The sequence below is a fragment of the Falco biarmicus genome, chromosome 2 (genome assembly GCF_023638135.1).
Source record: "Falco biarmicus isolate bFalBia1 chromosome 2, bFalBia1.pri, whole genome shotgun sequence".
NCBI lineage: Eukaryota > Metazoa > Chordata > Aves > Falconiformes > Falconidae > Falco > Falco biarmicus.
Window position 1 is genome coordinate 91,350,961 of NC_079289.1, and position 13,235 is coordinate 91,364,195.

At 40.4% G+C, this 13,235-nt stretch overlaps 1 protein-coding gene across 5 annotated transcripts in view; it reads left to right on the forward strand.

The window, feature by feature from the left end:
* The window catches only part of SH3KBP1 (SH3 domain containing kinase binding protein 1), a 231,575-nt gene that overhangs the window by 108,838 nt on the left and 109,502 nt on the right, over positions 1 to 13,235 (forward strand). For all 5 annotated transcript variants that reach the window (XM_056327158.1, XM_056327159.1, XM_056327160.1 and 2 more), the window contains one exon: positions 6,303 to 6,409. In XM_056327158.1, the coding sequence (XP_056183133.1) occupies positions 6,303 to 6,409 (107 nt within the window). The remainder of the gene's footprint in view (positions 1 to 6,302; positions 6,410 to 13,235) is intronic.

Consider the following 13,235-nt stretch of genomic DNA (forward strand, 5'->3'; position numbering starts at 1 on the left):
CCACCATATAACCCATTCACACACATATATAAACATCTGTTTCATGACAGAGGTTTTAAGTTTAAAAAAAGTAGTTTGGATTTGAAAATTCCAGTTCATTTTGAAATAGCTTACTTCCTCTGTATTCTGCGGCTGCTGCATTTTTTGTGTAATCCCACGCTGTCAGTTTGTGACCTTTCCTGGACCCGATGGCACGATGGTCAGTACCAGTTTGACTTATTGTGTAGTGTTGCCTCAGCTTTTGGTGCCCCTTACAAAGGTAAGCATTAAATGCCAATGCATTGTCATTGCCTCTTGTTTGGTCTTCATTGCTAATACCAGAGAGGTGTTTTAAATGCCTAGAAATCATACGCTCTCTTGCATGTGTACAGCTGGAGGAAGCCTCTTTACGGTCTCCATAGGCAACCACACCATTTTTAGAATCTGACCAAACACCACTTTGAGATGAATGAAATTTGTGGCCTGGAAGATTTGTTTGTTTGTTTGTTTCGTTTCTAAATATATGTTCATTCCTTTTTCCATTTGTCTTGACTTCAGACTTTCTGAAGTTAGATGCTGAGGTCTGATCTAGCCACGCAAGTAGAAAAAGGCACCTCCAGAGGGTCATTCATCTGATATATTTTAATTGTCTGTTTTACAGTGACACTAAACACCCTCTGGAGGTATTAGGTTCTCCCCACTCCTGAGTGATAAGGCTCAGATTTAGACATCTGACTCAGGGACACCTACGATGAGTAGGTGAATTTTAGGGTGAACGCCAAAAGGAGCTGGTTTAGCAAAGCCCATTGTTTACCCTGCTAAGCTACCAAGTTTTGCTCTGAGTGAAAGTGTTTGGGGAATGATCAGAGGAGTGGTTCACCTCTCAGGGCAGGGGGAACAGTATCCTCAGGTGGGGTGAGTGGGAGCTGTCAATCAACAGCTGCAAATAAGGAGGCAGCCAGCATCATTCTGCAGGTGCATTGTGACATGACACCTTTCCTCATGCAAGGTCCATTTTCTTTCCTCCCTTTCTACATCTGCAGAGACTTTGTGAGGGTTCAGTGCCTTTGACACAGCCATTACAAGGAGCGGAGCACAGTCAGGCACGCTTTGCAGCACAGGCGTTGAGGTCTTGGTGCCGTTGCTTCAGATGCAACGTGCTTTGCAGTCACTGGTTTGTTAGCCCCCTTGTACACACACAGCAAATTCTCTGTAGCTGCCTGGTTTGTTTTAAAAGCTGACTGTACAAACTCAGAGTGTGAATTTTTTTCCTTCCAGGTTTGTTTTAGCTATGTAAATGGGAGCCAGTGTTTTTTACAAGGGTGAGTGATGTTTTTTCTGTATGACAGCTTGTTCTGAATACAGTATAGCTCGGTTAGCTCCTGACCTGCAGCACAGGTGTTTTGTGCCATGGCTACAGGAGATGAAAAAGCCTACAAGTACAGCCAGCAAGCATAGCGCAGTATGGTGTTGTCTGCAGCAGGTTACTTGCTACAGATTATTATACATGAACCAGTAAAAGTTCACTGATCCTGTTTTTCCTTCTTTCAAAACCCAGTGAGGACTTTGCAGCACACCTCCTCTGATTTTGAAGTAATGTGTTTATTACCTGTCTTTTTACCACGTGGTAACTATTCGCTTGCAAGTAACTCATTTTATGCTCAAGTGTGGAGAAAAACGCAAAAAAAACTTCCTACAAAATAAATTCTTCATCAATTTACAAGTGAGAAAAAATGGATTAGATTAGAAATTATCTGCAGTTTTCATTGCAGAATTGCTACCCTATATGGTTTAAAATTAACTTTACATCAATTGGTCAAATTACTTGCATTTTAAATTCAGTGTGCCATTTAGATCTCAGATGACTAGCAATTAAAACGTGGACTGTAATAATACTCTGCAATAAGTGGCAATATTAGGACAAGGGGAAATGGCAAGAGAAGACCAAGACTCCAATGTTTCTGCCTAAACTGCTGCTTAGTTGTCCGAGTTGGTCTTTCTGGTTCCTGACCATGCTGCCTTTGTAGACTTTGTGTTAATAAAGAAACAGGCAAAAAATCAGTGATGCTGGGGTGTGTGTATTGCATTTGCAAAACCAGAGTTTTTATTTACCAACAGTTTTTATATAGGCATGGCTTTGTTACTCTGACTTCTTTTCCTATCAGCTCTGTTTTTGTAGAAGACTCATACTGCTGTATTACCAAGGTTGCTTTAGTGTAAGAAAAAACAGATATCCCTTGGCTGAAGAATGCCCCACACAACTTTTGTGTTCTGCTGAAGTGCTCCCAACATTATCATGCACATGGGCTCCAGTAGCACCTTCTTAATACCAAAGGGATTCAATGCTGGATCTGTTGATTTGCATTAGACCACAGACGGGAACTAGTACATGGAGTCTATGCCTCTTGTTGGCTTGCTGCTCTCCACTTAGGTATTTCTTTAGAGAAAGATTTGGGAGGAGAAGGAGTGCGGAGAAACAACCATGAGACTAACCGAGATAAATGCAAACTTTTTGTTAGATTTTCTATACAGTAATTGTCATGGTTTAACCCCAGTCAGCAGCCAGGCATCACACAGCTACTCGCTTGCTCCCCTCACAGTGGGATGGAGGAGAGGATCAGAAGAGTAAAAGTGAGAAAACTCATGGGTTGAGATAAAGACAGCTTAATAGGTAAAGCAAAAACTGCGCACACAAGCAAAGCAAAACAAGGAATCCATTCATTACTTCCCATTGGCAGGCAGGTGTTCAGCCGTCCCCGGGAAAGCAGGACACATCACATGTAACGGTTACATGGGAAGACAAATGCCATAACGCCAGATGTTTCCCTCCTCCTTCTTCTTCCCCCAGCTTATATACCTCAGCATGACATCCTGTGGTATGGAATATCCCTCTGGCCAGCTCAGGCCAGCTGTCCTGGCTGTTCCCTCCCAATTTCTTGTGCCTCTCGACCCCTTTCACGGGCAGGGCTCAAGAAACTGCAAAGCCCTTGGCTTAGTATAAGCATTACCTAGCAACAACGAGAAACATCAGTGTGTTATCCACATTGTTCTCACACCAAATCCAAAACACAGCACTGCACCAGCTACTAAGGAAGAAATTACCTCCATCCCAGATGAAACCAGGACAGTAATAAAAAACTTTAGGTGGTGAGAGGGGTAAGGATTCATACAGGTCTATTATTAGCATCCAGAAATGTGTTTACTTCTTACTCTCTTAGCAGTCTCAAAAATACTCTCCAAGAGTCACACAATATTGATTATTAAATGGGGAGGCAACTGATATCTGTCACATCAGGCAATGTCAGCTCATCAGTTGCTACTTGATGTTAGAAATCATAGTGCGAATGTTACCTTTAGGGAAAATAGGCAGCCTTTTTTGCACAATGAAAGAAGCACTCAGTATGGAAGATATTTATTATATTTAAGTCGTTTTGAATGCAGTTGTGTAAAGCTGTCCATTTTAGACCATTGTAGTTTAGGTGGTGAAGAATGAAGAGTCATCTGTAGGTGGAAAAAAGAGCGAATTTGAGCGAATTTGGTTACATTGTATTAAGGTATTAATTTTAACATTCAGAAAGCTGCCACTCGTGGGATTGCAGTGGGTGTGAAAAATATTATCTGAAAGCCAAAGTCAATGGCTTCCCTTCTCCGTTCTTTCTCTAGTTTTGATTAATAGATTAGAAAAAAAACAGTTCTTTAACTTCTTATTACTGTTTGCCCTAGAGCAGAATTCTAAAGAATGTTGCAGGGGAAATAATAGAGTGACCATAAGATCCATTTCTGTCATTTAATGTCAGATGAAGGCCATTTTTGGACAGTGTTTACACAATTGATTTTGATGTGTACTTAACATGTTTAATAGTAAAGAGAAATAGCATGAAAGAAACCACATTTACTTGTGTAGGGGGTGTGTGTATATGTTTGAATGGATACATGTATATCAATGATACAAAATAGTATGGTCTGTACATTGCATAAGAGAAGAGGGAGTAATCAGTGAATCCTGTGTTTTGAATGATTTCTCTCTTCCTACCTTCTCCTCCACAACATTCCAACATGGTCATGATTCACGTCAGTAAGTTAATGCCTTACTTGCCTCAGTCTTTAGTAGTAAGACCAATTGTTCTCTGGGCACCCATCTCCCTGAGCTGGAAGACAGGGAGGAGGAGCAGAACAAGGCCCCCACAATCCAAGGGGAAACGGTCAGTGACACAGGTCTATGGGGCCGGGTGGGATCCACCCAAGGGTACTGAGGGAGCTGGCGGTGCTCACCGAGCCACTTCCCATCATTTATCAGCAGTCCTGGCTAACCGGGGAGGTCCCAGGTGACTGGAAGTTGGCAAACGTGACACCCATCTACAAGAAGGGCCAGAAGGGGGATCCAGGGAACTACAGAGCTGTCAGCCTGACCTCAGAGCTGGGGAAGGTTATGGAGCAGACCATCTTGAGTGCCATCATGCAACGCGTACAGGGAAACCAGGTGATCAGGCCCAGCCACCAGGGGTTTGCGAAAGGCAGGTCCTGCCTGACCGTCCTGATCTCCTTCTGTGACAAGGTGACCTGCTTAGTGGGTGAGGGAAAGGCTGTGGATGTTTTCTGCCTGGCCTTTAGTAAAGCCTTTGACACCACTTCCCACAGCATTCTTCTGGAGAAACTGCTTGCTCGTGGCTTGGGCAGGTGCACTGTTTGCTGGGTTAAAAACTGTCCAGACACTCGAGCCCAAAGAGTGGTGGTGAACGGAGTTACATCCACTCGGTAGCTGGTCATACATGGTGTTCCCCAGGGCTCAGTACTGGGGTCACTTCTGTTTAATACCTTTATCAATGATCTGGGTGAGGGGATCAAGTGAACCCTCAGTAAGTTTGCAGATGACACCAAGCTGGGCAGGAGTGTTGATTTTCTTGAGGATTGGAAGGCTGGCAGAGGGATCTGTACAGGTTGGATTGACAAGCTGAGGCCAGCTGTATGAAGTTCAACAAGATGTGCTGGGTCCCACACTCAGGTCACAACAAACCCATGCAACACTACAGGCTTGTGGAAGAGTGACTGGAAGGCTGCTTCATGGAAAAGGACCTGGGGGGGTGTTGGTCAACAGCCAGCTGAATATGAGCCGGCAGCGTGCCCAGGTGGCCAAGGTGGCCAACAGCACCCTGGCTTGTATCAGGAATAGTGTGGCCAGCAGGACCAGGGCAGTGATCGTCCCCCTGTACGTGGCACTGGTGAGGCCGCACCTTGAACACTGTGTTCAGTTTTGGGCCCCTCACTGCAAGAAAGACATTGAGGTGCTGGAGTGTGTCTGAAGAAGGGCAACAAAGCTGGTGAAGGGTCTGGAGCACAAGTCCTGTGAGGAATGGCTGAGGGAACTGGGGCTGTTTAGTCTGGAGAAAAGGAGGCTGATGGGAGACCTTTTCACGCTCTACAACTACTTGAAAGAAGGTTGTAGTGAGGTGGGTGTCAGTTTCTTCTCCCAAGTTACAAGTGATAGTATTGGAGGAAATGGCCTCAGGTGGTGCCAGGGGAGGTTTAAGTTAAATTTCTTCACAGAAAGGGTTGTTAAGCATTGGAACAGGCTGCCCAGGGAAGTAGCTGAGTCACAATCCCAGGAGATACTTGAAAGATATGTAAAGTGGCACTTAGGGACATGGTTTAAGTGGTAGACTTGAGAGTGCCAGGGTAATGGTTGGAATCGATGATCTTAAAGGTCTTTTCCAACCTAAATGATTCTATGATTCTGTTGTTCTATGGAAAGGACATATATATATGTAAAAGTTTAGTCCAATGTTTTTACACATGTGAAAGAATTACAAAGAAAAAGATACAGGAGAAAAAAATTAATTGGGAGCTTATTTCCTTATGAGCAAAAGCCACAAGGTTTTGGATCCCTTCCCCACCCGTCCAGTTTCTGGATTTGCCTATACCATGTGTGTAGAGCATTAGCCTGGAAGAGAAATTGTAGTAAATACACTTGTAAAGATCCTCTCAGTAGAATTTGTCTATCCTGTTCACTAGGAACCACAATCTATTAGTTAAATTTTGGCTCTAGAATGATATTGCAGAAAGAAAATAATCCCCACGATTTATTTTCACGTATTAATTGCATTGAATTATAAAAATACTTGAAAGAAATCATATGCATTGGAAGTCTTTTCTCCACCCTCTTTTAGTAAATTAATTCTAGGCAGATATATTAAGCATTGCAAACATTCAGATTCTTTCAATAGTGCTCAAAGAATATTTCATCTTTACTAATTTCCATTGGCTTGTGTTTGGCGTGGAATTTTGTTTTCATTTTACAATCTCCCTATTTTCTTCATTTCCACCAGGAGAGAGAAACAGAAGAAGAAGATGTCAGGTGGCTTTCAGTTATATGCCTCAAAATGAAGATGAACTGGAATTAAAAGTTGGTGACATCATTGAAGTTGTGGGAGAGGTGAGCAGATCTTTAATGGCACATTCCATTCTGATATATTTTGTGCATGCTGAGCTCTCAGATACAGTGTGTTTTAAGACATAATTTAAACCAGACATTTTTCTTCAATGTTATACTGACGTGTCTGGTTTGGGTTACTGATGAGGGTGAGGGGATGTGGTTGTTTGCTTATGGATTTTGTGAGGGTTTTTTTCTCTGTAGCCCTTCTGCTGGTTTTAGTCAGTTGATGCTTTTGAGTTCTTTTCAGGGAAAAAGCTCAGTTTTTGCTACAGGGCTGTTTAGTCTTTATCTCTGAAGAGCCAAGATTATAGCAGAAAAGGCTTTTCCCAATTTTAATAAGCCAGCCACAGGGAAGAATTATCTTTATGCAGTTAAACACATTTAAGAAATTTATTTGAAGCCCTCTGGAGTTCAGCCATGACATTCACCTTTTGTCATCTTTGCCTGCAAATTTTAACAATTTCATGTTAGTCTAATCAGATTTAAACCACCACCAATTACCCCTTAAAAAAAAAAAAAAAAACCAAACCCAAACCCCCAACAAATTGTTTAGAGACTCAAGATGTATATTTGGGTGGAAATGGATGTGGAAAATATCTCTTAGGAAGACTGGGAATAACTTATGAAATCTTGGACAGAGATACAGAAATTTTCTTTGCAGGGGTGAATCTGGTTGCAGGATCAGAACATTTCTTTTCACTCCCAATACCTTTAGTTTTGTTCCATTAGAGATTTTAGAAATATCATCTTGAGCTTAACAACATGAGGACCAAAAGTCAAAATGCTGACTTGTATCCTTTAAGCAGAATGCATTCTAACTCATTTAGTCTTTACTTACTTAGCTTTAAAAAGATCTAAGACCTTAGTCTGCTCTAGCAGCCAGTAAAAGGTGTGTTTCAGCTTGTATCATTTATTTGTAGGATTTTTTTTCCCTGTGACTCAGCAGCTAGTAAGTCAACATTTTATTTTTATTTTTTGTCAAGGATAAATGATTAGTTTTCTTTTTCCTGCATCTGTCACTCAGGTAATCAGTTCTAAAAGAATATAAATATTACCGCAATCTATATGACATCCAGCGATTTCTTATGAGAGGTTAAATTCTCACACCTGAATATAAGAAGCTTAGTGATCACTGGTTTTCCTTTAACCTAGCTGCGCATGCTGGCTCTGCACATCGTGCTTCCTGGAATCAGACGCAATGTGTCACTTAACTAACCTTATTTTGTCTGTGAGCAGAATTGTAATGTGGGATGGCAAGGTTGTAGGATATTTAAGAACATATTTTGGAGACAAAGTAAAGCCAATATAATTAGTTTTACTGCAGAACGTGAGCTGTTTTCATTGTGCAATTTGAAGTATATTTGACCTCACATGGCCACACAAATATCTTCTGTCAGTTGCCCTACTTAAAACTTTTAAGTCTGTGTCTTTCAAGAGTAAAGTGATGGAAAAAAACCCCCTTCCAAGTATCCAGCCAACAAATTAACTGTACCGAAAGAATTGTATGATTAAATAATTTAGATGAGACACTAGACTTCTCTTATGGAACTCATCTCTTACCGTCTTATAAATCTGAACAACTAATAGTAAATAATAGATTTATATAAATCCAAATGGACTGAAAGTGGTTGCATTAAAATTGAAAGATGTAGAACTATGAAAGTGAAACATTCCTGTACTTGCATGTGTGTACTTATAGTTGAGGTTCACTTGGATTGCTGATTACAGACTTTGTAGTCTAAAAGTCATACTTGTACCTTGAATTGCTGCTGTTGAAGAAAGCATTGACAACTTGCTGATATAAGGTTTAAGAAAATACATTGTCTGGGGCTGCTTTTTTGATTGGCAGTCTTAAAGAATGTCATACTGGAATTAGATTTACTATAGTGTGGAATAAGATCGCTCATGGCTAGCTTGAACGGCTGGCCATAAGTAAATGCTGAGGAGGAACAGGTGACACAGGTGAGGCTGTGCCCACTTTGACCTTACAAAATACCCTGTTCTGTCAGATACTGAAACATGAACTCTGCCTCAGGCATCATCTGGTGCATTCATTCGATCCAGGACCTTGTCTGAGTCTTCTGAGTAGAACTAGATCAGCTGGTGGAAGAGGGAAAATAAAGGAATTTAGAGAAAAAAATTCTCAGTCAGGAAGTGTTGTTGTGTGACCTTTATTTTCCATCATGGTTGATCTCAAGCAGTTGATGTCAAATACTTGCTGTTATTACTTCCTCTTCTGCCCTTATCATGGTAGTGTTAATTCCTTGGAAAAGTAGGGCAGAATTTTTCTTTTGAAACAGGAACTTTGATGTAGAAAGTACATTCAACCAATGTACTGACTTCATTGTTTACCCTTCTGGTCTTCTGGTTGTGGATAATGCTGCATAAAGAGTCATTGCACTGAAATAGGTTTCACAGTGTTTCTGTCATTATACAATGCTCCTTGTTTCAAATGATCAATGTTTGATGTGAGTGACTTATTATTTAAAAAATATGGCTTCCTCAGTTGCGAAAGTGGAGATTTTTTTCAAGTACCAAAATCACGCTGTGTTATTGTACAAAACCCCCCAAAACAACAGCAAAAAACCCTCTCCAACATAGGTGACAATTGAAGGCAATTCTTGCAAAATATCAATTTTGTTTATCATTACTCAAGATGAAAAACTGGATGATAGCATCTTCAGCATTATTTACAGTGCTTCAGTGGGTAATTGGTACAATAATGGTCATTCACTTTCCATTTCCAGTTGCTTCTCTCTCTTACCCCATCTTTTTATTTGTGGGTAGAAGGTCCCAGATTCCCACAGGTAGTATTTTACCATATCCTCCTAAGAAAGTTGCATCAGTTGATTTAATTAGTTGGTTTTACATTGACTTAGATTAATATTTTTAAATCTCTGTGAATTTCTGTTTAGTTGAAAATAGATCTATTCCTAACTGCTTTACAGCAAACTAAAATGGATCTTTAGATCAAAATGCTGTCTATAAGTCTTTATGCAGGTATTTAGCAAAATATGTGTTTAAAATGTCGCTTAGAGTTGACAACTCATTAAACTTTTCCTGTTGCAAAGAAAAGCTGGTTTCTGTTGTACTGTGCTAATTTGGCTTCATCCTTTAAAAAAACAATGGGTTCTGCTGCTCCTTGAATGCCTTAAAGGTCACTGCCTCCAGTAAAGGGTCGGCAGAAGGGAATGCAAGTCTTCTCAACTGCCTCCATCAGTGCCAAAGCATGTTTCCCCAGACTCCTGGTGAAAATGGGATACACTGGTACATGGTGACTTGCGGAGGATGAGGATTTCTCCCATTCTCCCACCTCTGCTTCAGGCTGCTAATCAATACCTGAGGTGTAGTAGCACCTAAAGCTGCCCCAGATCCTTCTTTCTGGTGCCAACAGATTGGATAAGATACTTTTTGAAAGGGTTTCTATGTCTGTGGTAGTGGTAGATACTACTGGAAATTCCTACAGCAGCAGAAGTGGTTTGGGGCTGTACAGTAGGTTAAAACATCATCAAGTGTGAGTTTTAAGATACTAGGCTTGTCACCAGATGGGTATCTTTGGAGGCTGTATATGTTCAGAATTCATAGTTCCTTCATATTTGTTCTAAATAGTTAGAAATTAATTATAATAAAATCAAACATCCATCACAATAGATAAAGCATTTGTTGTTAAACTAGAGGTTTCCGTAACTACACAGACACTGGTGCCCTTGAGACACTAATTACCAGACTTAAATTAGAAGTACATTTGAAACTAACGAGAGAAGCGTTTCCATCATTGTTTACATTCACATTTAATGTGTGATTGATAGCTTTTTGCTTGTCATTTTGCTAGCTCATTAGATACAACTCTAATTACAGTTGTCCCAAAATACAACTGTAACTAATTGTCTTATTAAATGCAGATATCTGAATTCCAATTATGTTTCACCTTTAGACTTTCATGGGATGCCAGAAAATTAACCTGTAGCATTAGAGCAAGGACATTTGGCATGTCATTCAACGGTTCTGAGCCTGCTTTCATTTGGGGATCAGTCTGTCATCGTGCTGCCATACACCTTGTGGCCTCATCCTACTGAAAAGTCAGCTTTTTGGCAATGTGTAGTGCATGGAGTTAAGCTCACAACTAAATCTTTGACTGAGACATGCTGCAATACCACTGGGCTTATTCTTTGACTTTTAGTTAACTTTGCCATATATTATATGGTCAAATGCTATAAGTAACTTATTTGAAATTATAAAAATGCAGACTGAATTTTTATAAATCTATTGCTTCTTTTAGGCAGGGTTGGTGGGCTGTGGTTTTTTTGTTGTTGTTGTTTTGTTGTTGTGGTTACAAGATAAAGTGGTTCAACCCATTTCCAAGAACAGGATAAACATTGGGGACTGAGCTGGACTTTCTTTACAGTAACTTATTTTTACAGCTGTAGAGTTGAAAGGGGAATATTTAATAGCGGCAAGGGGATGGTCTGCACCACAAATACAGAACTGTATAATACTGCAAGAAAACTGCTGGGAATGAATGCTGGGGTGCCATGTCCCTCAGTTACTTTTCCGTGAAATTCTGTGGTAAGGTGTTTTTCCTCATCCTCTTCTAACAGGTGGTTCACAAGGACTTTTATGACTACTGCTTGTTTGGTTAGTCCATATGGTAGGAGGCTTTTTTTGTGGAAATAAGGGTGCAAATACCTCTGACTCTTAATGAGGTCATTCCATTTCTATGTGATCTCTGCCCCTCAGTTCCTTACTTAGAAGATGATGGTAAAAAAACCCAGCAAAAACCCAAACCACAAAAAAACCAAATGAGAAAAATCCCAAAGCACATTTTGACATTGTAAAATAAAGAACTCTGAAGCTGAAAAGATCCCCTAATACAGGGCGCTTCTGCAGTTTTTAATTCTTCCCTTCTGCACCAGTTACCCAACCGCTTCCAGCTGTGCTGTAGCAGAAGCCCAAGGGCTGGCTGATGTCTCATGGCTATGGCTCTCCGAATGCACTCCCAAAACAAGCCATCAAGTGGCACTGTAGGCACCATCGTCTGTTGAGGTCTTGTTTCCAAAATTTCTTTTCCTATTGGCAGTGAATATGATTTGTTTATTTTGCCTCTTGGGAATTTATGTTTTTAATTTCCTTTCAACATGTGATTGCTGTTGCCCTTCAAGCTCAAGATCTTCCATTAGAATTTATAAAATAAAGGAGTTTTTTCCTTTGCTTTCTGTGCTCTAGTTCTCTAAGCAAAAGAAAACTTGTTGACCTTGGGCTTCTCTCCTTGCTTGCCTGCCCCTGGCATTGCTTTTATTCTTGGGACTGTGTTTTAGTTTTAACAGCCCAGAAAGACTCTGTTGTGATCCAGGGAGATTTTCTTCCACTTGAAACCTTTCCGGATTCAAAGCCTCCTTCATTTGTCCTAGGGTAGCTGTAAGTAGTCTGTCAGCCTAATAAACAAGGCTACACGTTGTAGAAAAGCTTGTGGAACAGGCAGATAGAGGAGTTTACTGGAAATACACTTTAGGTTAGTGATTCTAAAGAGCTGAACATTTCAATCATTTAACAACTTTTTATAGCAATAATTATAAGCAAGCAGCTGTGGCAGTCCTAGATATTCTGGCAAGCAACTGCTGGTAGCTGGCCTCAGCGTTTCCTGCTCTTTTTTGATATCCCATCCTGGAGTTAGAGGGATGGGCGCCCAGTTCCCTCAAGGGAAGGTGCTTCTAGGCTTGTAGCAACAAGGCTTGTTGCACTACAGGTCAGGCTGGTGCTCCCTCTGACACTTCTTTCTTAAAAAAGGGATGTTGCAAATTGTGTTGGCCATGAAGGGAAAACGTAAGGAACATAAAAAGTAACATTTCCTCACTTTTGGAATATCTTAATCTTGCAGTTCTAGTGACCTACTAAAGTGATTTTGTTTTCTTTGGTTGCTTTACAGTTACAGAATAAAACTGCATTCCTGGTCTGAAATAGAACTATTATGTTTGTGTGAGGGCTTGAACTGCTGCCGTGTTATTATTTTTTTTACTTTAAATATGGAAATATGCTGATTTCAATAAATTTTTGTTGATTTCTAAGCAGCTTAATGGCCTAGCATCTGCACACCCTTCTAAGAACTTCTTGTTTGTGTGTCTGAATGTCTAATCCATGTAATTCTCTGTTATTTTCCCGTCTGTCCACTTCCATGGTATCTATTTTGAGCACTTCATTATTATTTGTAAGTAAAATTAACTGCTACAGCCTCTTACTGTCTTTCTAGTCTGGGTTATTATTGTGTTCTGGGATCCCACGATTTGGTTAAGCACTCACTTTCTAACAATGAAAACCAGTATATTTTGGATCATTTTAATCTGTATTTGGTTTATAGTTTCCAAAAGCATCATTTACATCAAAAAAGACTGCCGACTGAGTAATTAAAAACAAAATACAAGTATTTCTTCATTGAAAATGTAAAAATAAACCTGAAGGCAAATGATACTGGAAGAACATTTGAATGTTGCATAATTATTATACAGATTAAATTTCCCTTTAAATCCCAAAGGCAAAGCTTCTTAATGGGATGCATTTCTCTAGAGATGTTGCACCATTCTCTGGTGATATTGTTCATATCTCATTCGATCGCATCCAAGTATTGGACTGTGTAAGCTGTCTGCTGTTGCATCTGTCCCTGCTCTACGCGTGGCACTGGCTGAGTTGCGGTTGGGTGCATGTGTTGTTACCTCCCTAAATACATGAAGTGGAGTAATGAAGTATCTTCAGTCACTTTCCTGTATGTTGTTACTCTTCAAATGTGGTGTGACAGCAGTACTGGCAGCCTAGGAGCTTGGCAAGACGAGGACAT